The sequence below is a fragment of the Sorex fumeus genome, unplaced genomic scaffold (genome assembly GCF_029834395.1).
Source record: "Sorex fumeus unplaced genomic scaffold, SorFum_2.1 ptg000061l, whole genome shotgun sequence".
NCBI lineage: Eukaryota > Metazoa > Chordata > Mammalia > Eulipotyphla > Soricidae > Sorex > Sorex fumeus.
This window is the reverse complement of record NW_026606118.1, coordinates 30,712,022-30,737,107: the sequence shown is the minus strand read 5'-3', so window position 1 is coordinate 30,737,107 and position 25,086 is coordinate 30,712,022. Positions and strand designations below refer to the sequence as shown.

The following is a 25,086-nucleotide window of genomic DNA, read 5'->3' as shown; positions in this document are numbered from 1 at the left end:
TGACTTCTACTTAACTCTCTCTCTACTTTGATTAAATTCATTATTTTGACAAAAGATGCACCATTATTGTTTAGAATTTCCCCCCAACAATCAGAACAGCTAAAAAGGCATTGTGAAATAATTTGTTTTCTATAGCTGGTTATGAGAACCATATGATGTTGCGTGGCCATGATAGTGGCCGTGTGATTTTGGATTTCTGATATCTCACTAGGTAAGTCTGGAGGGATTTCTTCCAATAGCCACATAAATACGAGATTGGTTTCTGGTGTTATGGCCATGCTGGAGAGCTGCTCATGGGGGGCAACTCGTGATCTCGGTTGGGCGTGAAGGAAGAGCTGTTACTGCCCCCCTTCCCATGAGACTGCAGTTGCCCCGTCACCGCTGACTCATACCTGATTTTCCAATAAGCTCTGAGGCCACCTTACTGTGTGTGTGGTGGGGAGGGGGGGGAAGGTGGAAGGGAGCGACACCCTTTCCCTCCCGGGGAGGCATGGTGCCGTAGTTTAACGCATAGTCCATTCACTTTTCTGCCGCAGGCTGCCGAGCTCTGGATTAAGTCCTTTTGCCTCTGGAGCCATGGCCGTGTTGGAGAGCCACTCGTGGGGGGCAACTCGTGACCTCCTAGGCTTTACTTGTTAATAGCTTTTTGCATCTGTTCTACACCTTAACTTCTTATATTTCCCTTTTAGATCTTCTATACATCTGACTTATTTTTTCAACTTATTTTTTGATTATTAATTTGGTTTTTGACCACAAATACATAACTTCATCTGAGGAACAGAGCAAGCAGAGAGTCTGAGATGTGGATGTGTGCCTTCAGAGATGACAGAGTATACATTAGTGGTTTTAATCCTTGAAAAAGTAGTATAGTGTGGGGACAAAGAGAAAACACATATGGTTATGCCCTGAGAGAATTAACAAGATTTCCTTATGAGCCCAAGAAGAGGGCAATCCAAAGAAACTGAGTGACAGGAAAATGGCACCCAGGATGTCTGTTAACAAGAAACATGCAGTTCTATAATATAGCACCTAGAGTCAGGGCAAGTACTTAACAAAAGTAGAGTTGAATCCAAGTCCTAGTGAGAACTGTCTTCTACGCAGAAAATAAGTATGAAGAGGATATGGATTCAGGCATAAGGAGAAAAAAGTTTCAATTGCTAAAGTTTGAGATCAAGATACACCTTAGATCTCAATAATAAGGGTGATATTATGCAAATGAGAAGGCATTAGAAACTCCATTTTGTTATTCTCAGACTTCTACAATCTTTTCTCACCACTTGCTTCTTCATTTACCCTAATATTAATAAATGTTTCTATGAACTATGTAAGCTAAGAATCAACCACAAAGGAAAAGAACAAATGTGTTATCCCTGATGACATCCATAGACAACCAAACGTACCGTGCCATTATCTTAAGTTTTAAAAAGATCAAGCCTGCATGTCCCACTGATTTCATCAAACCGTGGAAATCAGCAATCTGCAACATGACAAGACCCAACCCCCATACCAGTCTACCACCCTTTTCTGTGTTTACCTATCTACTCTCCACCACTTCTTTAGAAATAACCCCCAAGCTCCAGCCTGAAAGTGTTTTCATTTGGGAACAACCCCACCATCTTTACAGATTGCTAACTTTTAAATAAATACTTTTATTGCAACAATTGCTGTCTCTCAAATATTGGCCTTTAAGTGGTCAATAATTGGACCTTGGATTCAATGATGTTTGAGTCTAGAGAAGTTATTGAGTATTTGGTGGAGTTCTGCATGCTATGTACTTCTGAGGCTCTGGGCTTGCTCCCTGGTGTCATACCAAAAATAACAATAATTAAGGACAATCTTGGGTTACACCAATTATAAGAACGAAGACGCACATTCTTTAGTGACTGAAGCTGCTAGAATTCTTCCAGTGGACACCCAAATTAATCCTAGATTACAGTGAGCAGGAGACAGCTTGGGAAAGGAAGAGGAGAAATGAGAGAGGACGAAGCTAGGAGTCAGGTGTGATGCAACAACATAACCTGATTACAAAGGGACTTAGACTTTTCAGTCCTGGTGTGAACAAGCCAACATATTCAGGTGTCAGACACAAATTATAGAGAATTGCTCTGTCCTTACGATGCAATACCCCATACATCATACAAGGAAATATCTCAGAGCATCAGTGAAAGATGGTCCCGTTTCAGGAACTCCTTTTGACCTTTTCTGTATGAAGATATTTTGCAAAGAGTAGAGATTTTAGGTCCATGCTGGTCTTTTCCAATTCCTGTCTAGTCAGACAGGAAAATTGATCATTTCATTCAGTGTGGAAATGAAATGGTGGACCAAGCAGTAAGAGTTCCTGAGTTACATGTCTGAGTGATCTGGGAAGGAGAGAGGTGGGGAGAGTCAAAGCAGAGGAGAGACATGGAGTGAAGACACAATGTGTTATGTTCCAGAAACTGTAAGCACGTTTCTGCTTCTGAAGCACAATCCAAGACCAGTATAAAGGGAGAAGTGATCATGAGCTTTGGAATCAGAGAGTCCTAGATTCAAACTCTCCTTTTGTCCCACATCTCATGTGTGACCTTGAGCATACTATTCAATCTTGGTAAGCCTAAGACTCTCCTTTGACCATGGGGGAATTCGGTAAAAAAAAATCATTATAAAATCTTCATTATTTTGTAAAAATGCTATATTTCTAAAGAACTGCGAATAAAAATACAGGATATTTTCATAAAATAAAAGCCACTGTGGTTACTAAAATTACTTGACATTTATTCTTTTAGGATTGGTAAAGTGTACATTCCATGTGATAAATACATTAAGAGTTGGAATTGATAGCAAAGGATATTTGGAGGACTCGCTCAGGATGTGAGATGCGTGCTGAAAGTAGACTATAGACCGAACACGATGGCCACTCAAAACCCCTATTGCAAACTACAACACACTAAAGGATAAAGTGAGCAAAAGGGAATTCCCTGCCACAGAGGCAGGCTGGGGTGGGGGGATGGGGTAGAGGGTGAGTGGGCTACTGGGATCATTGGTGGTGAAGAATGGGCACTGGTGGAGGGATGGGTACTCGATCATTGTATAACTGAAACCCAAGCACGAAAGTTTGTAAGTCTACAACTGTATCTCTTGGTGTTTCACTAATAAAACAAACAAACAAAAAAAGAATTAGAATTGACAAACTTTGTCTAGGAATAGATCAACTGACTTCCTTTTATGTTCTATTTCCCCCCCCAAATACTGTTATTTTAATCTCATTTTTTGTACTGTTACATCTAGTGGGGCCTACCATATACACCTTCTTTGACAAATTCCACTGATATTCACTGTCTCCTTCGTAATCAGGAATTGTTGATCACTGATTTATTGGACCAACTCCTGACTGGTATATATGGAAATCATCTTGATAGTCTCCCCATACATGAAAATGTGATTTGTTTCTTTCTGACTTTAATTTTTTTTATGTTTGACATACTTTTAAATGAAGACAATCTGATTTTTCTTGAATTCCCAAGAGTTCAACCAAGATCATAAACTAAAAGATATTTTAGATATTTTGAAGACATAACATTGGGAAAGTCTGACTGTTGTTTGGCATCTACATTCCTATTTAGAATTCTCTCTTCTCTGCTTCCACATTGAAACTTCGCCAGTGGACAAAAAATGAAAACTACTAAGATAAGCAGCAGACAACTTTCTCCTGATTCTTGACAAGGCTAGGATTAATGTGAGCCTTCACCACTCTGGATGAATGACTCCCTACAGCCAGGACGGCCAAGGTCAGTGTTTAACCGTGATGGTTTTGACTTCAGTGAAGAATTCATAAGAATCTTTGGCTCCTTCTCTACCTACCCCAGAACTCTTCATCCCCCCAAAAGGGAGGTTCAGCTCCCTGATGAGCCAACAGTTGGTCCAGACTAAACCTGACTGCAACTTCTTAGCCACGCGATGAACTCGCCCCACGTTGCCGGACCACACTGTAGCTGCCAATCCATATTTAACATTGTTGGCCCTTTTTATCACTTCCTCTTCACTATCAAAGGGGACAACACATGTCACTGGGCCGAATATCTCTTCCTTCATGCAGCAGGATTCATCCTTAATGTCTGTTATCACCGTGGGAAGCATGAAGTAGCCTGCCTGATTCATGGGTGGCAGGTTCAGCTTATCCACTCCCTCCCCACACAGAATTTGGGCCCCTTCAGCACGAGCTCTCTTGATGTAGCCTCTGACCTGTGTGGATAAAAACAATAATTAGTAACATCATACTCTTGAACTCATGGAAAACAACAGAAAATCCAGTATTTTTTAATCATCTAGGAAAAATAATGTCATTGCTCAAAAACCTGAGGGTGATTATCTGATCAGCTGCAAAGCCTGAGGGTACAAGTGTTCTAACCATTACGTGACCATTCAACCTTCATATATAGGAGGAGGGGAGTAATTTATTTAATGACTGAGTGCAAGGTACTCCAGGTAAATGCTTTTCACAATTCTCACTTTAATTCTCTCAGAACTCTATTGGCTATGTATTGTTATCCTCTATTTGATGATGACATGGTTGAACCTCCAAAAGAATAATGGTCTATCCCAAAAATAACAAATAAAACTATTACTCATGTACACAAACAAAAATCTTACCTTTAAGGAGACCTATTACCTTTTTGTTTTTATTTTGGGGTGACACCTGGCATGCACAGTACTTACTCCTGACTTTGTGTTCAAGGACCATTCCTGTCAGTGCCCAGGGACCATATATAGTGCTGGAGATTGAATCTGGGTCAGCCACATAAAGACACGTGCCCTGCCTGCTATATTGCATGCACAACAAATAATTTCTAATATCTAGTCTCATTACTGAATATACTCTGAAAATATATCAAGGTAATATAGCTAACTGTAAGGGGAGATTAAAGGATGCAATAATTTTACCCAGTGACTCAGAGATAATGATATATACTTATTAATAGTGGTTGTAAAAATAACTTATAGGGGAATCTATATTTGTATGTGGAAATGTTACTGAAGTAACAATAATAAATTATTCTTCCCTAGAGGAAAATTTTAAACATCTGCAAAGTAGAACAGTAATCTCAACAATTAAAAAGTATAAAGAGTATAAAACAACAATAAAATAGTAATATAAAGGTGGGTTAATTTTGAAATAATACTTTGGATCCCATCTTATTTGTTATTTCTCTGTCTAAGCAGTCTTCCCCAGTGTTAGAACAGTACTCCATTGTTCAACAGCATTCAATGTAGAACTCTATTAGTTAACTGACTTTGAAAAAGATTATTTCACCTCATTATTATTTTTGATTGAACTTGAACAATGCTTCGCAGATCACAAAGTCAAAGACTTCAAGAAATAAATCACTGAACACAGCTTTAGTGTCCTTCCTTCCCACACCGTCCTTCCTCTCTCATGCGTGCTGTGATGTCAAAGCATCTCCAGAAAATCCCTGTGTACTTTGTGAAGAGACTACAAGAGGTCTAGGATTTTCTTCTCAACTACCCTCAGCTCCTTTGGAAATAACCCACCCACATTAATTAAGAGATGCCAAAATGAACAGGGAAAGCCAAGGAAGAAGATTCTGGAGCCCAGGCTGGATGTAGCACTAGGAATTTGATCAGAGAATCAACTTGTGAAAGGAGAACTGGCTTTAGATGATCACATCTAAATAAAATATCAAAAATCCCAGGCTAGAAAAACACGAATAGAATGGACCATTTTCTAGTTGTGGACTTAGAGAAGATGACTCACAGCAAACAGAATTTATTTTCTAGAAAAAGCATATGTGGATGTAGAAAGATATCTTCACGTGTGGCTTAAGAATTGACATAGGTCACCTGCCACCGTCCAGATCACATGGCTGCTTCTCCCGAAAGGGAGCATAACATGAGACCCCCATAATCATGCCACCAGACTCAGCACCAGGCTGTTTCACAAGGGGCTCTCCAGAGGGATGTGGGAGAGAGCCCTTCCCACCCCAAGGGACCCACCTCTGGCAGCCTAAAACCTCCGCAAGACAACTGCAGCCACGCTCAAGGCCTCTCCCCACGCACTCGGGCCAAGCCTCACATACGAGTATAAATATATACCTGGACACATCATAAGACACTTGCTACCCGTTCTCTATAATTACCACACCACATTTGATGGCATTCAGGTAGTAGGCAATAAATCGTAGAGAGAAACATATATATATATATATATATACACACACACATATATATATTTTCATACATGTATACCAAAGCTCACATCACCCAAACCTTAACAACATGTTACTGATATTCTGTAGAATGTCTTAATGGCTCCTGCTAAAATAGAACAATCTTCACTCTTTTTCCTATATGAACACTTTTTTGTAAGCATGCTCAGCAGTTGTTCATAAAAAAAATACAAAATATATTATTTCGGTTGTTTTTTGGAACAGGGATTGGGGTGTGGGATGGAAACATCCAGAATTTGGTGGTGGGAAGGTGTAATGGTGGTGGAACTGGTGTTTGAATATTGAATGGAATCAAACATTGTGAACTAACTTATAAAATTAAAACTGTCACTGTCACTGTCCTCCCGTTGTTCATTGATCTGCTCGAGCGGGCCCAGTAACGTCTCCATTGGAGACGTTGTTGTTACTGTGTTTGGCATATTGAATACGTCACGGGTAGCTTGCCAGGCTTTGCCATGCAGACTAATTGAACTCAGGTCAGCCATGTTGGCCGCTTGCAAGGCAAACGCCCTACCCACTGTGCTATCACTCCAGCCCATAAAATTAAAAAATTTTTTAAAAATGTGGAGTTCATGCTCAATTCAACCAACTTAATCAATGGTTGAATAAATAGCAGTGCTCCTGCATTTAAAAAAAAAGAAAGAAAAGAAGGAAAGAAGGAAGGAAGGAAGGAAGGAAGGAAGGAAGGAAGAAAGAAAGAAAGAAAGAAAGAAAGAAAGAAAGAAAGAAAGAAAGAAAGAAAAGACATAGCCTTAGTGCAGGAGAAGGGCAGACGATGTAGCCAGGCTCCCTGGGCACCGGGCCCCCAGTGTCGTTAGGAGAAAGGCCAGGGGAATGACAGTCAGTTGAGCATGCCCACTGCCTGCTTGATCCCAGATGGTCTGGCACATGGAACTACAAAAGTCAGATTCTGAAAAGGCCAAGTTTGTAATTCCCAGCTGCTTCCATTAGCTTCCTCTCAAATAAAATAGGCAGCAATGAGGTTTCCTCACAAGAAATGAGCTGAGAGGCCCATCAGGATTCCACATGGAGGGCAGCTCAGAGGAAGAAGTTGTGACTCTTGCATCTGGACACATGGTCTTTGGGTAAAAATTGGAAGATGGTAGGTCCAGACACCCTCTGAACCATCACAGGATGCTCAGTACCTTCACCTGGGAAAAGGGAGTATGAGAGTCATCTGGAATTTCGCTGTAGGTAGGAGAGATTGGATATAGCCACACAGAGCCACAACGCAAGGGATACTCTCAAACGTGCTAAGTTCTGTATGTGGTAGAATAATGAAAATACCACCATTGTTCTTTCCTGACAGATTATAAAAGGAATAAATACTTGACCATGTTTATCATAGAATCAAAGTGATTTTTAAGTTATTAACTGTAAAAGCTATTTTTCACTGTGTGCCCATGTCTTTCTCCTTAGAAGTTCATTCTTGGAATTTTCTCAAACACAAATTACTTTGCTATTTAAATAAGGAACATGATTGAGAATTGCTTTCTTTAAGGATCAAGTAGAAAAGCAAAAAATATTGATTTAAAAATATGAATTTTATGTAGTTGTAATGTGCTAATGTTGAGTTCTTAGCATGAAGAAATGTACCATAGAATTGAAACAGGTTAACAACATCAAAAAGGAGTCAGTGGTTATAGATATTCTTGGCCTTATCTTTAAAAATTCTCTCCAAATTCTAAGTTCTTTCAGAACAGTTTTTTTTTTTTTTAGTATTTGGCTGTGATTTTTTTTAAAAAACATATGATAGTAAAATGAGACCTTTAAAACTTTGGCTTAAAGGATAATTGTGTGCTGGGCCTTATGTTTGAATGTAGTCAGAAACAATAGATAACTATGTTTTAACATTTTCACTGTGTCCATGATACCTATGCATATTAAGTTGAAGAGAAAAAATATACAAGCATCACATAAATAAGTGCTAGTTTGATGTTTTTGTTGGTTTTTATTTTAACATTTGTGGGATTTTTTTTTACCCCCTCCCTTTTAAATGCTATTTTTTAAAGCATAATTTGGTTTGGCAGAAGATGGCATTTCTGAAATAGATGTTAAAGTTGAGGTCATGTCTAAACCTCATCAGTGTCTCAAGACATAAAAATATCAAATATTGTATTTAATTTGGGTCAATTAGGACTCTTAGCTTTTGTTCGCCGCTTCTGTGGATGCAATTCTAGAAACAATGAGAATAGAGAGCCTTCTCCATTTCCCCATATTTTAGGATAAGATGGCAGGGTAAAATATTACCCATTAGTTGGAGTGATACTACACTACACTTGATCTTAGCCAAAAGGCCGAGAAGCGATAGCACAGCGGGTAGGGCATTCGCCTTACAAGCGGCCAACATGGCCGACCCGAGTTCTATTCCTCTGCCCCTCTCGGAGAACCCGGCAAGCTACTGAGAGTATTCAATATGCCAAACACAGTAACAACAAAGTCTCCAATGGAGACGTTACTGGGCCCGCTCGAGCAAATCGACGATCAACGGGAGGGCCTTTACCTTTACCTTTAGTTGGAGTGATATCAATATTAAGCCAAGAAAATTTTGCTGGTTGAAAATAGACTGAAAAAGCATAAAAAGTACTGATGCAAGAATCTATTCCCTAGTAATCCTGAGGCAGGACACGTAGCAAGACACCCAATGATCCCTGCTTCCTGGGTGCTCGGCATGACCCTAGCCAAGATGGGAGAAAATGGTATCTATAAGTGGAAGAGAACATTTTTGCTTCACAAAACCCACATGGGCAACTGAAACAGCAGAAGCAATCTTGAGTCTGGGTTTCCCAGATCTGGAGGTGGATGTTACTCCTACCTACTCTGGAAGAGAGCAGGGACTGGAGGAATGCATACAAGCTTTACCGAGAGGCTTGTCTCACCCCGACACACTCTCTTACTGCAGCACTTAAGACCCTGGGATCCACCTCAGGCTTAGCTGCCCAAACCACCAAACAAAGAAGAAGATGACTCGTGTTTTCTCTATGGAATTTCTCAAAGACTCAGTGCTTGGTGGTGCTAAGGGCTTACTCCTGACTTTGCACTCAGGCATCACTCCTGGCCATGCTTGAGAGACCATATTGAGTGCCAAGGATTGAACCCAGGTCAGCCACATACAAATCAAGTACCCTGCCCACTATACAATCTCCCTGGCCCCAGAAGCTTAAACATTTGAAGAACATCTAAATGTAATGTGAATATAGTATTCCCCCCCCCAAAAAAAAACTATTGTAAAAACCTATTGTATTTCACTGTCACTGTAGCACTGTTATCCCATTGTTCATTGATTTACTCGAGCAGGTGCCAGTAATGTCTCTATTACTCCCAGCCCAGCCCTGAGATTTTAGCAGCCTCTCCTTATTTGTCTTTCCCAACAATTTGGAGGCTCTTTCAGGGTCAGAGGAATGAGACCTGTTATAGTTACTGGTTTGGGCATATTGAATACGCCATGGGGAACTTGCCAGGCTCTGCCCATGTGAGCGGGATACTCTCGGTAGCTTGCCGGGCTCTCTGAGAGGCATATATATATATATTTTTTTTTCTACCTATATGCCCAAAATATATGTATATATATTTTTGTTGCCTACCATCTGAACTCCATCAAATATGGTGTGGTAATTATGAAAAGTGGGTAGGAATTGTCTTATGATGTGTAATTTTTAAATGGTGATATTTAATAATAATTTTAAATTCTAATAATTTTAAATTCTATAAAATTAAAGATAATACATAATTTACTATTATTCACAATTAAAACTTTAATAGTCATTCTGTTTGGGGGAAGTGGTGTTCCAGGGATAACACCCAGGGTCTCACAGGCAAGGAAAATGCTCTTCTGCTGAGCTATATCCCTGGAACTTGTAGATTGATTCTTTAAAATGCAAAAACGTGGGTTTATGGTGCTGCCAGCAGGTCAATCTGTACTTGTGAGGCGAGTTAATCAGCAGCCTGATGGCACTGTCAGACTTTCAGATACCCCCAAATTGGTGCTGTGCCTTTAGCCAGACCCTAAAAACATGGGGCAAAGTTTACCAAGAAAGTAAATGGCCAAAAGTTAGGTATGTGGGAGACACACCCACAAACCACCTCTGGCTCAGCTATATAATTGGAGGCATGGCCTCTCTGGTTCCTGATCGAACTGCTTAATGGCCATGATACCAGAGACTCAGAAACAATCTTGGAACCCAGCAGCTTTTGTCAGAAATGCGTCCGTTTCCTGCAGTAGGTTACTGGCGTTGGGCCACTCCAGGTGGGAATAGGTTTTGTGCCTTGACCTGTTCCCCCTGGCGGCCCAGTGACCACCATTCTCCAGAGGCCACTGGACAGTCAGGTTTGGGCCTGCAGTGATGAGACACGCAGGGCCTCACCAGATGGGGGTGGAACAGGCCCTTTCTTCCCCATCCCAATGAGACCCCGAGTCGCCACCTATAAACAGCCTCTCTGGCTACTGATCAAGCTGAATAACAGCCATGATCCCGGAGACTCAGAAACAAATCTCGAAACTCCGCAACTTTTGGCAGAAATGCATCCGGACCACATACAAGGTGGCCCCCACCTCAGAGCTTATTGGAAAGCCAGGTATGAGCCAGCAGTGATGGGGAAACTGCAGTCTCATGGGAAGGAGGATGTACTGGCTTACCCTTCACGCCCTACTGACGTCACGAGTTGTCCCCCACAAGTGACTCTCTGGCACGGCCATGGCTCCAGAGGCAAAAGGACTTAGCCCAGAGCCCGGCAGTTTGCGGCAGAAAAGTGAATGGACCATGCGTTAAACTACGGTGCCATGCCTCCACAGGAGGGAAAGGGTGTTACTCCCTTCTGCCTTTTTTCCCCCCAGCAGCAAGGTGGCCGCCGCCTCAGAGCTTATTGGAAAGCCAGGTATGAGCCGGTGGTGACGGGGCAACTGCAGTCTTATGGGAAGGGGGACCATACCAGCTTGTCCTTTACACACTACTGAGGTCACGAGTTGCCCCCCACGAGCAACTCTCTAGCACAGCCATAACACCAGACGCACAGAAACCAATCTCGTAATTATCTGGCTCTTTGCAGAAATCCAAAATTGTGCAGCCACTATCACAGCCATACGACATTATATGATTCTCATAACCAGATATAGAAAACAAATTATTTCACAACACCTTTTAAGCTGTTCTGATTGTTGGGGGGAAATTCTAAACAATAATGGTGCATCTTTTGTAGAAATAATGAATGTAATCAAAGTAGAGAGAGAGTTAAGTAGAAATCATCTGCCTCACAGGCATTGGGAGGGGTGGGAGGCGGGTATATTGGGGGTTTTGGTGGTGAAAAATGAGTACTGGTGAAGGGAAAGGTGTTTGATCATTGTATGACGAGACTTAAACCTGAAAGCTTTGTAACTTTTCCCACAGTGATTCAATAAATAAATATAAGAAGAAAAAAAATAAATAAATAAAGATAGCTCTACCATTTACAAAAAAAAAGAAATGCAAACACTTTCAGTAAATGTAAAACTGCAAAAAATGTTGCACTGGCATGAAGTTCAAAAATAATCTGATTATACTTTATTTGAATTCCTAGTGTTTTAAAAGTTTAATTTGTATAATAAGATACTGAATTTCATATTCAGTCAAAGATTTTTAAGAAGTAGAATTCAATACTAAAGCTACCCATCACATAAGCTAAAATAACCAATAAAAGAAATAAAAGACTCAAAATAACCTTTAAATTTCTATGTATGGCTCTATGATTCCTTTTATGTTGCTATTATCTAACCATTATGCTTTACTTATACTTGAATTGAAGGAAAATGGATCCTAAGTTTCAGGGTTATACTATACCAGGAACACATGATGTGTTAATTCAATAATTTGTCTAACAGTTATGTAATGCCCTTTGTTTCAAGAATGTTTCCAGGGGCAAATGTTGTGGTAGAAACTAAAAGAAACCATAGACTTTTTTGTTTTATTTATGGGAAGATACTAAAGGAGTAAACCACACATATGTCAGATAGTACTAATCATCATGGAGAAAATATATCAGCAAGGGGTTAGAGGAAATTCTGAGGGGCCAATTTTTCTTCATTTTGTGAGGTGTACTATAATCTCAGGTAAGCTAAAAAACCCTCACAGTGGCCCTATGGACATCTGAAGAAAGCATTCCAGGCAGTGTGAGTAGCAAGACAAATGGTCACAAAGAAGGAATGGCAGGTTGTTCTCTTGGGGAAACAAGGAGGTCGGTAAGTGGCAGCAGAATAAGAAGAAAGTGAGAGTGATTACACATCAGAGGTAAGGAGAGAGGGGTGACTGGTTCATCCTACAGACCTGGTTCATAAATCTGAGACCAGAGATATATACAGGAGATGTCTCTGGAGGTGCTCAGAATGGGAGTGGGCTAAAGAGAGTGACCCCCATCCCCTACAACTGGGAAAGCAGGAAAACAGTGAGCATCAAAAATATGATGCCAGATGTTGGGATAACTCCTTGGTGGGATTTAGATACCATGACTGAAAATATGATTCTGCTCACTCCAAAATTGAATGACTTCCTTTGAAAGCCACACTAGGTATAGCAGTTAAATGACCTTCAATTTCAAACTTACATCAATGACTTCTCTCACCAAAGCCGTCTTTAGTCACCTTAATAAATAAGGACTTCATATTTGGACTATGTATGCCAGCAATTTCAGGATCCCATCCACCTTAAGATAGAAAAATTTTTCTACAAAGACTTTTCCATGAAAATTTTTAATCCATTTGGTTGACATAATTCTTGTTAGTGAACTTATTAGTAATGTTTCGAAATTTACCTTCCTCACTTAACTGGTGTTATCTCCATGTTGACTTCTCAAATTAACTCTTGTGATGTATCTGGGGGCTGGAGCAATAGCACAGCGGTAGGGCATTTGCCTTGCACGCGGCAGTCCCAGCCAACCCAGGTTCGATTCCTTGCCCCTCTTGGAGAGCCCAGCAAGCTACTGAGAGTATCTCGCCCGCATGGCAAAGCCTGGCAAACTACCCATGGTGTATTCGATATGCCAAACACAGTAACAAGTGTCATAATGGAGACGTTACTGGACCCGCTAGAGCAAATCAATGAACAACGGGAGGACCCATGTACCTGTGATTTCACTAGAATACATATATGTGCTCCCTAGGACTTCTATACTTTGCATCCCAGAGGTGATAATTTTTCAAATTAGGGTAGTAATTAACAGTATTCCAAAACATGGTTATGCATGGAACTTTGCATAATCTTCTACTGAGCTTCACCGAATAAGAGCTCTTTCTGTAACTTACATTGTAGAAATTTACTTACTTTCTCCAAATGAGCTTTACTTATCAGGGCTCCCATATTGGCAGATGGATCAGAAGGAATGCCAACTTTCCATTTTCTGGTAGCGTCCAGAAATTTCTTTAAAAATTCACTATAGATGCTTTTCTGAACAAAGATTCTGCTGGTACAGAGGCAAATTTCACCCTGTGAGAATAACACATGAAGAGAAAGACAAGACTAAAGAATACACATCTGGATGACAATCTGTATGTCTGAGCTCTGCCGTACCTCTACACAGGTCTAGCAATGCAGACAGTAGTAAACAATGCCCTCAACACGTGGAACAAAGAGACTTGTCTGGAAAACAGACTACTTCATACGCAAGCATGCTCAATAAATAATCTTATGCCAGATCATGAGAAAAAATGATTAACAACAATGCTATTACCCCCAAAAATTAGAAGTATAAAATGTTCATTCTGGGTGAGGCATCTATTTGACTAGGGTTCTGGAAGACTGCACTTGTAAAAAGGGGTATTTGAATTGACACTTGGTTAACGTGAATGAGCTTGAAAAGTAATACCATAAGTGGCTGGAGCTGGAGTGAGAATGGGAACAAAGACTCGTTTGAGATGTGATAGGAGATGAGGCAGGGGGAGGGAGAAGCAAAGCAAGATCTTATTACACAGAAACTTGGAGATCCACAAGGAGTGTATATTTTATTTCCAATATCATGAAGTGTCCATGGAAATTTTTATGCAGTGGAGTTGTATGACTAGATCGACATTTTAAATGCTAATTCTGGCAGCTGTGTGGAGACTGGGGTGGAAGGGACAAAGGTGAGAATAGTGGAGTGACAGGAATATTTCAGAGAAGTGGAGATAGCTTGGATTTGAGCAGCAACAATAGAGATAGTAGGAGTGATAAGAGTTCACTGAGGTAAACATTCATAAAAAATAAGGATGTGTATACCCTAAGTGAAAGAAAGTTGGCTCTGATGCTCTAGAGAAGTTGTAGCCCTGGAGATCCAATGTCACATAGAACTAACAGAACCTGATGATGGATCAGTGTCAGATAAGAAGTAGAGATGGTAAAAACAAGGAGGAATTACAGAGTTGGGCCTGAACCTCAATGTGATTAGTGATGATTTTCCAAGGAAAGAGAATCCAGGGAGATCAGTTATCCATCAGGGACAGTAAAAAAGGAAAGGAAGTTCTGCTTTGCATGGGTACCAGATATCTCATAGATAACCGAATAGAGCTAGTGTTCCAGGGTGAGATTCTAACAGGTTTCTGAGTGAAACATAATTCTCATTATCTACTAATAATAGCAGAAATAGTCTACAAATAGTTCTCATTCTAGTTAAGTCAAAACAGTTTATGTTTATAGAAAATACATCCATACATAAATAACTTCTTTCATCGTATTTCTTTCCCGTTGACATTTTAAAATACAGAATCAGGCTTCTTGGGTGAACTCATTTGCACAATTTTGGCAACCCAGAAGCCCACACTAGTTCATCCCTGTGCTCAGGAATCATTAAATGCATTAATTCAATTAATTAATGTCTTAATTTCATTTAACACAAAGAGTTCACCTAACTTCCTCTTATCTTTTCAGGTTACAGTTTGTCCTCAAAATGCTTAGTTTAATTATTTTCTGCAGTAACAAAAATTGCATTGTATATTGATCCAAAAATTCTATATATGTTTAGGCCACCTTGTCTAGAAATCACAGTGAGAAAAGTAATGACAATTATAATTGTGAAAATAATCATTGTAAGGAATGTCCATCATACGACCCCCTCAAATCTTGTTGTAAAGATTTATTGTTGCTTCTACTACTTTACTGTAAATATGTAAGGAATTAGAGGAATATATGTGTCTGATATATGTAATATATTCAATTTAGGAAACAAAAATATATCCATTACACTCCTGTTTCCATCTATTTCTTTAGTTCAAGTCTTTTGTTTTCTTCACTAATTTTTTTTAATCACCACCTTTGGGTAATACCATTTGGTACTTATGAAAACTGCTCCATCCTGGCCACTATCCTGGAACTGATGAGTAAAAGCTGCACAGAAGCAGGAACAGCTGTCATCTTCTTGAAAGTTACAGTCTAATCTGATCCAGGGTTCTTAACTCTTGGGATGTCATGTTCTTCAAGATTACGATAAAAACTATGGACTTCAGAAAATTGTCACATAATTTTAGGAGCTATAAAGCTGCCTGAAATTACATCCATAACTCCACAGTAAGAAATCTGCTCCAGTGGAACCGGCTCGTCCTTCACGCCCAACTGAGGCCAGGAGTTGCCCCCCACGAGGGGCTCTCCAGCACAGCCATGGCACCAGACACACAGAAACCAATCTTGTAATTATCCGGCTCTTGGCAGAAATCCCTCTAGACTTAATTAGTAAAATATCAGAAGTCCAAAATCATGTGGCTGCTTTTGCGGCCACGTGACATCATATGATTTTCATAACCACTAATGGAAAACAAATTACTTCACAATGCCTCTTCAGCAGTTCTAATTGTTGGGGGGAAATTCCAAACAATAATGGTGCATCTTTTGTCGAAATAATGAATGAAATCAAAGTAGAGAGTTAAGTAAAAATCATCTGCCTCACAGGCATAAGGAGGGATGAGGGAAGCTATATTGGGGTTCTTGGTGATGAAAAGTAATTACTGGTGAGGGGAGGGGTTTTTGATCATTGTATGACTGAGACTTAAACCTGAAAACTTTGTAACTTTTCTCACGGTGATTCAGTAAATAAATTAAAAAAAAGATATCTGCTCCAGACTGCTTAGGTTTTTATTAAAAAATTTATAAATGCATTACAGATGATTTCTGGTGGAGAAACAGGGTTGTGGGAAATTTAAACAGTAAAAATAGACTGGGAGGCAGGTAGATGAATAAAGCAATGGAGAAACAGGAAGCAGAAAAAGCCATCATTTAGCCTATGGATGGTGGCCTGATAAAAATGTCCATCTCAAAGAGAGGAGCCTCCTAAATAGTGCTGTGGCTCTGCATATGACTATTGAGGCCAAACAGGCAATGGATCAACACAAGCAGTGTAGTGATTCTCCTTCACTAAAATGGCACTGAGGTGTGGGTCGCTGACCTTCTGACACTTGACCATGCACTGTGATGGAACAGACTCAGTTATCCAGGGCCACATAACAGAGGGGGGAGAAACAGAGGATACATCTGGTTGGCAAAACTGGGCCTGATTTCTGCTGGACCACTCTCCTTCTGATTGGCCTCCTCAGAGATGAAGGCAGGGTTCTGTAAGCTGCTGACCTGCTCCAACCTGGCTGTGCACTGTATTTGACATCCAGACAGGGTCACACAGTAGAGAAAAAAACAGGACATACCTGATTTGCAAAACTGGACCTGACAGTGGTTGGAACACACTCCTCCAGGTTGGCATCCTCAAATATGATGGCAGGATTCTTGCCCCCTAACTCCAAGGAGAGCTTCTTGCAGTGAGGAGCACTCAGCAGTGTAATCCGCTCAGCTGTGGGCTGGCTCCCAGTGAAGGAGATGAGGGGCACCTCTGGGTGGGATACCAGGGCCTCACCTACTTTAGGCCCAGTTCCAAACACAATATTTATCACTCCTGGAGGAACACCTGAGTGGGAAACAAAACCAGTAACAGCGACTCTTCTCAACAGCTTGAAAACATCAGGTTACATGAAGATTCTCTTTGAACAAGATAGTAGTAAACTTCACTAGCTACGCATAACAAAGATAACAGCACCACCTTTATTGGTTTTAGACAATAGGTGGGATTTATGCATATGCTGTGACCTTGGAAAATGTTCAGTGAAACATTACAGAAAAGTCTTTCCATAAAATTGCTTTGGTAGCTGAATATGCCTAGTTATCCTCAGGTAGACTAAACCCAGTGAGGAGGAAAATATTGGCCAAGTAAGAATTTCAGAGTCATAATTCAGTGAGGGACTCCAGGCTGTGGGGTGGGTGAGAGCCCTCCCCACACCAAGGGACCCAGCCCCAGCAGCCGACCTCCACTGCCCAACCACCACCATGCTCCAGGCTGCTTTCTGGACACATTATAAGACCCTTTCTACCCATTTATGCCTCTGGAGAGCCCGGCAAGCTACAATCCCGCCCACACGGGCAGAGCCTGGCAAGCTCCCCATGGCATATTCGATATGCCAAATACAGTAACGACAATAGATCTCATTCCTCTGACCCTGAAAGAGCCTCCAATCATTGGGAAAAGACAAGAAGAGGCTGCTAAATCCTCAAAGCTGGGAGGAATAGAGATGTTACTGGCGCCTGCTTGAAAAAATTAAAGATCAATGCGATGATTGCTATACAGTGATACAGTGAATTCAGTGAGAAAATGTGAAATATGGGAGAGGCAAAGGTTGCAAAATCCAGAGAAAGGTCTATCTTAACCTGGGGAAAGGGAAAGCTTCTCCAGAGAAAGGTAGCTATGCCCCATTATATGGACACATCATTATATGATTCTTACGATTGATGAGGCATGAGAACTCTCCCCACATAAGTTCTTCTATCTTTTCTATAAAGAGAGCCTACCACCATATATCTGTTTGTATTTATTTATATATTTATGGACTTACTCTATTGATTACCCATCCACTACTAGAAGGTGACACACTAAGTAAAGACAGAAAAAGACTTTGACTTTTTCCTCTCTGCAAAGTATCCCCTGGCCCATGATTTAGTTTGCTATACAATATTAATGTAGTATTTGATGAATTAATTAGGCGCTAGTCATTACTATAAATGAGTTATATAGGTAAAGGTAAAGGCCCTCCCGTTGATCGTCGATTTGCTCGAGCGGGCCCAGTAACGTCTCCATTGGAGACTTTGTTGTTACTGTGTTTGGCATATCGAATACTCTTGGTAGCTTGTCGGGCTCTCCGAGAGGGGCGGAGGAATCGAACTCGGGTCGGCCATGTTGGCCGCTTGTAAGGCGAACGCCCTACCGCTGTGCTATTTATTCCAGCAACTGTAAGAGTTAGGTAGTACTATTTTCCTCACTTCACTAATGTGAAAATTGAAACAAAATGAGGTTAAACAACAACCAAAAAACTTGATTACAGGAGATAAACAATGGTTAAATGAAACCATAGCTATGGTTTAGCGGATAAAGTGTTGTCTTGCATGCAGCCAACCCAAGTTTGATCCCTGGCACCATATATAGTCCCAGGAGTTGCACCAGGAGTGAATCCTGAGCACAGAACCAGACATAAGCCCTGAGCAGTCGGGTATGGCCCTCCCAAACCCAAAGGAAATTGTTAAATGAATGATTGAATACATAGTGTACATTGTTTAAATCAGATATAATTATTGTTTCCTGAAGCTCTTAGGATTTGCCTGAATATAATTCAATATTCTCTATTTCTTTATGGTTAACTGACAGCAGATGAAGAAATTCTCTACTGTATAAGGTTTCTGAACTATTTCCGTCCTCCTAGTGTCTTTCTCTTCATTTTTCATTTCATTTCATTTCATCATCCTGTTATTCGTCGATTGCCTCGAGCAGGCCCCAGTAACGTCTCTTTCATCCTTGCCCTGAGATTATATTCAAGGCTATTTAAGAGAATGAGACCCATAATTGTTACTGGTATTTGGCATATTTGGTACGCCACGGGGAGTTTGCCAGACTCTGCCCTGTGGGCAGGCTACATTCAATAGCCTGCAAGTTTGTCCAAAGTAGGAATAAGACAATAAGATGTCATAAAAAAAAAAAAGTTCTGTTAAGATGTCGCGCGGCCGCGAATGCGGCCGCGCGGTTCCGGGTTCTGGATTTTAAAGTCTCTGAGTCTTGGCCGCTGATGGGATTACACGGCGCCAGGGGGCCAGGTGGTGGGTGTTACCCCCGCCTACTGGAATTTGGAGGATTTGGGTGGAAGATGCTCGACTCCAATTCGAGTAGGCTTGGAGGTCTCGGCCCCGGAACCCGCGTGGCTTTGTCCCTCTGCCAGTACCTTCAGGTGTGCGGAGAGTGTTCTCAGCATGGTGGTGGCTGGTCCTGGAGGTCTCTGGCTGCTGTAGCCCTGGCCGGGGCGGGGAGGAAAGCTCAACCCGCTCCCCTCCAAGGGACTCCGGGAAGGAACACCCAGGCGCGGGGGCAGAGACTGCACTGTTCTCGTCCTTCCACCCAGGTCTTTCTCTTACTCCACGTTAAAAATGTCTCCTCAATAGAGCATATTCACATGGTTTAAAGCCATAGCTTTAAGAAGTTGCTGCCCACATATGGCTCTTCTGGCTACATTTTGAGCTCCTTAACTGCCATGATCCCAGAGGCACACAAATGAATCTCGGAACCCAGCGGCTTTTGGCAGAAATGCATCTGGACTTTGTATTAAGCTACCAGCATCGGCCACCCTGGTGGGAAAGGTGTCGTCCCTTCTGCCTATTCCCCCTGGCACCTTCCAGAGCCTATTGGACAGTCAGGTATGGGCCAGCAGTGACGAGACACACAGGGCCTCACAGGATGGGGATGGAACCGGCCCTTCTCCCCCACCCTAACAAGACCCCGAGTTGCCACCCACAAACGACTCCTTCGGCTACTTTTTGAGCTCCTTAACAGACACGATCCCAGAGGTACACAAATGAATCTCGGAACCCAGGAACTTTTGGCAGAAATTCCTCCAGACTTAATTATTAAAATAGCAGAATTCCAAAATTGCTTGGCTGCAACAACATGTGCTCTTCATAATCAGCGATAGAAAACAAATTATCTAATGATGTCTTTTCGGCAGTTCTGATTGTTGTGGAAAAATTCCAAATAATAATGGTGGGTCTTTTGTCAAAATATTGAATGTAATCAAAGTAGAGAGAGAAGAAAGTAGAAATCATCTGCCATACAGGCGGGAAGGGGATGGTGGGGGGGGTATACTGGGGGTTTTGGTGGTGGAAAATGTGCAATGGTGAAGGAATGGGTGTTTGATTATTGTATGACCAAGACTGAAACCCGAAAGCTTTGTAACTTTTCTCATGGTGATTCAATTAAAAAAAAACTTTAAAAAATAAAATAAAATGACAAAAAACAAATAAAATTAAAAATAAAGCCATAGTTTTAAAAATATGCTTTAAATGTAACAATTTTCATCTATGATCCATTATTATCCAGAACAGACTCGGTGCCAAGCTGTTTTCACTCGGGGCACCCCAAAGCATATATATATATATATATATATATATATATATATATATGCCTCTTAGAGAGTCCAGCAAGCTACCAAGAGTATCCCACCTGCATGGGCAGAGTCTGGCAAGCTCCCCGTGGGGTATTTGATATGCCAAAACTAGTAACTGTAACAGGTCTCATTCCCTGACCCTGAAAGAGCCTCCAATCATTGGGGAAGACGAGTAAGGAAAGGCTGCTAAAATCTCAGGGCTGGGACAAATAGAGACGTTACTGATGCCCGCTTGAGTAAATTGACGAACAATGGGACAACAGTGATACAGTAATTATCCAGAACATTTTTCCATAAAGCTACAGATTTACCCTCATCACATCAAGGTTACAATTCAGGTACCAAATCAGTCAAGTCCTCAGTGGAAGTCAATCAGTCCTGATGTGCCTGGTGGAACCTGGCCTACACCCCACTCCAGATACCTCATCTCTACACTCATTGTGTATACAGAGTGAAGCAACCTTATTCTGGTTCTGGATCATAGGATCTACAGGAGATGGACAGATTCAGTGTTAGAACCAGTGATGACAGCTAATCCCTGAGCTGAAACAAATAAGAGACTGTAGGTTGGTAGGAATAAAAGAAGGACAAGTTCCCCACTATTTCCTGGGTGAGGCCCTTCATCTCCATCACATGCATGTGTATATTTTCCCGCGGGGGGGGGGGGGGCGGCGCACATGGGGGCAGGACAAAGTGAAAGTCTTAGACTTTATAAATCTTAAAGGCAATAAAAAATAAAGGATTAAAATCACTGTAGTGTTTACAGTAGTACTTGAGCAAGGAGTGAGGGAAGCAAAATCATTGCACATTTATCACTGGAGGAAAATAAACTCATTTCAGAAGGCTCAATTGCCTTCTACACAGAGGCATTAACATTTTGATTATGTTTCCTCAAGCTCCGAGGTTAAAACATTAAGAGCCATCTACTAGATATTATTTCTCCATACCATTTTGTTATGATGAGAACACTAATGATAATTGCTTAGGGAAACCTGCCCTCTACCATTAAGAGGGTCCTATTATAAGAAAAGGCAGGAAGTTTAATTCCAAATAACAATTTGGTAAAACTCAGAATAGTGGCTAACAAACAATGAATGGAATCAAACCCTTGCAATTCAGGGTGACAAGAAGAATTTTAAGCTTAAATAGAGCAGAACAGAAACTAATAGGAAGAGCCAGAAACCCAGCGTCAGCAAACACACAAATGGGGGCTAACCTGTGAGACCCCCTGCACCACTTTTCCTACTAAATGAATATTCTGGGACTCCCAAAAAGGTACTGTACACACTGTGTACTTTTGAAATGATTTTATTTCAAGTATGTATAAGTGGCTCAGAACCAGAGGAACTAGATATTTAAATATCCATGATGTACTAGCAGGCTGTTTCATCTTTCTTCTCTTTGCACCACTAAAATATTCTTTGAGAGTGCTCAAAAGTAGGATTTTGTCAATGCAATTCCAAACACCTCCAAATCCCAGTGTAGAAACTGAATGCTTCAGATAGATGTTATTTGAACATTGAACTATCAGTGTTTTCACAGAGGAGGAGTTTGGCAAAGCCAGCAAAGCCAGGAATTAGAAGGTAAGAACTGCCTCCATCCTAGAAGATCGCTGGTTGCATAAATTGATGGTAACACAAATTTTTCATGCAGACCAGGTCTGGTAGGATTCTAAAGGAGACCATGGTTAGGAGAGAAAAATCATCATAGGTTAAGGCATGCGTGGTTTTACAAGTGTGGTTTCAGGAAGCTGACCCTGTGGTACCCACACCACCACTTGACATGCCCCCTTGCCTCCTCGCCACCCCCACCAGTAAAAATCAAAGAAGATAATAGACACAAATCTCATCCCACTTCATGGATCCAGCCAACAGGCAGAACAAAAATGCCTTGGACTTCTGCAGACTCTACAGACTCAATTTGTTGCTGGATAAATAGTACAATGGATAAAACTGACCTGGGTTAGATCCTATAAAACCACAAACAGTCCCCTAAACCTCACCTAAAATGATCTCTGAGTACAGATGCAGGAGTAAATCCTGAGTACACTGGGTATGCTCCACCCCCATTAAATTAAATAAGGGCTCAATTTTTCACAGAATGGAATTTAAAAGTGAGACCTCTCAGAGCCAGAGATAATACAGGGTTAAGGAGCTTGTCTTGCACGCAGTCAACTCCAGTTTGAACCCCAGCATGGTGTATGGTTCCCTGAGCACTACCAGGAATGATCTCTGATTACAGAGTCAGGATTAAATACTGCAGGGTATGGTCCAATCCATCCCTCTCCCCCCCCCCACACACACAAAAATAAATCATACCTCTATTGTTAGAAAGGGGTGACATGCTTTCCAGCATGGGAGAAGTAGGAACATGCATATCATACATCTTGCAGAGGACTACTGGCATAAATGTCATCCTGCAGACCTAGCTTTGGTAGGATACCAATGAAGTGTGCCCAACTAGTCCATGAGACCCAAAACTGTCCCAGCCAAGCACGGTTTTAAGCTAACATGAAAGTCTTAGGGCAAGATATTGGCACAACTTTCCTGGAGGCCAACATGTAGGTCTTTGCTTTAAGGGGGAGAAAGCACCAATAGAAAGATGGGTACCTCCCAAGCACCCATCTATGTAAATATAGGTGAGACAGCAGTACCTTCTCTGTGGGCTTGGAGGAAGAAGCACAGCACAGATTGACAGAGACAGTAAGACAGCCTCCAACCACTCATGCATCATTATTGCCAGGCTGTGGGGAGAAGTGAGCTGAGGAACCAAACACAAGAGTTTATGTCATAGGTTACAAGCTCAGCTATCTACTTGTTTCCTTCCAACTGTGGGGCAGAGTCCTCCTGACCATCTAGGAATATCCACTGAATATGGGCATTACACTCTTAGCAGTCTGGGGACATGGAGCGGTATAATTCCAGCGCCAAGTACAGGTTCCAAAATACAGGAAAAATTCAGGGTCTTGAGATAAAATAGTGATAAAGTGTCAGACAACCACTAGGATCAATCCCTGCTACCCTAATATGGGCCCCTGAGTCCAACTAGGAGTGGTTTCTGAGGGTAGTCACAAAACTCTGGTGTAAGCCCTGAGGACCACCAGGTGTCGCCACAAAACCCTACAACAGAACCAAAATACAGGAAATACTGGAGGATTGGTACACAAATTTCTTGAAAATGGACTGTTTTATTGGGTATTCTATGGCTACAAAAATCAAAGATGTGCACAGAAATGTTATTATTTTCTTCAAAATTTAGCTTTGGTTTCAATATAAGATCCAAATTGCCTATTTAAAAGATTACTAATGAATGCTACACTGGTTAATAAATGTGTGATGATTAAATTTTGCAGCTCTAAGTGTCTTTCAAAATATACCTATTGTGACAAAGGGAAAGAAAGACACCTTCGTAGCAGAGAAACCCAGAAGGCACCAACTATCCTAAATAAGTGTTCAAAGCCACCATTGTCAATGAGATGAGTAGACAAGTAGTTGCCTCCGGAAAGGATGGAATAAGAAAAAAAACAAACTCCTGTGAAGTTCTGGTTTAAAATTTGGGGCCTCAGGAAGAAACATCAATCTCAAATTGGTCTATTCTAAACTCTTCAAGAGTTGTGAAAAGTCAAAGGCTGAAGAACTGTTCCTGATTGGACACTTAAGCAACAGACTAGCTGGGTATGAAGGATGATTCTAGATGATTCTACTGCTGCCAGGCATCTCTAGGTAAAGACCATAAGTGAGCCATTTATATGGTCTAGATTGCCTATAAATTTGAAATTATTTATAAATTTAAAATTTTAAAGCCCCAAACCAACTTATTATTTAAGACATTCCCTGGAGCAGATTGGTTTCTGATTTGAGACTCTTGTATGTGTGGGTGGCCTCCCATTGTGCCCTCTTTGCCTGCATGAGAAGAGAGACTGTGTCCCTACAGAAGGATGCCATGGAGGCTGATTCTTCTGGCAACAGCAAGTAGAATGAGGTAACAGCAACAAAAGTAGCAAGAGGTCAAAAAGCAAAGGTGCCACTGGAACCACTTTCAGGGCTGAGCAGATTTCTATCCCAAAGGACTTCAACTGTCAATGGTTTTAGGTGGTTGAAACCTACTCCCCCCTCCCTACAATAATCCTATATTTCCTTGAAATCTTGGTCCGCAAAGAATGACCTGCTTCATCGAGGAGCTTGCACATCATCCACGCGGTCACTGAAGTCATCTCACTGGGCTTGGCAATGACAGTATTGCCTGCAGCAATTGCTGGAGCAATCTTCCAGGTCAGCAAGTAGAGCGGCAGGTTCCAAGGACTGATCAGACCCGCTGAAAGAGAATGAAAGAATAGAAATGTCACCAACCAGTCTTGGCCCTCAGAGCAGCCAGACCATGGGGCTTGATTAAAATGGAAACCTTTCCTGC

General features: G+C 41.3%; 1 protein-coding gene and 1 pseudogene across 1 annotated transcript in view; both read right to left on the bottom strand.

Moving 5' to 3' along the window:
• Positions 1-25,086, bottom strand: part of ALDH8A1 (aldehyde dehydrogenase 8 family member A1) — a 36,688-nt gene continuing 11,602 nt past the window's right edge. The window contains exons 4-7 of the mRNA XM_056125891.1: positions 24,841-24,990; positions 16,852-17,108; positions 13,514-13,675; positions 1-4,221 (exon numbers count right to left, since the gene is read on the bottom strand). Of these exons, the coding sequence (XP_055981866.1) occupies positions 3,769-4,221; positions 13,514-13,675; positions 16,852-17,108; positions 24,841-24,990 (1,022 nt within the window). The 3' untranslated portion in view covers positions 1-3,768. The remainder of the gene's footprint in view (positions 4,222-13,513; positions 13,676-16,851; positions 17,109-24,840; positions 24,991-25,086) is intronic.
• Positions 8,372-8,533, bottom strand: LOC130034886 (uncharacterized; annotated as a pseudogene).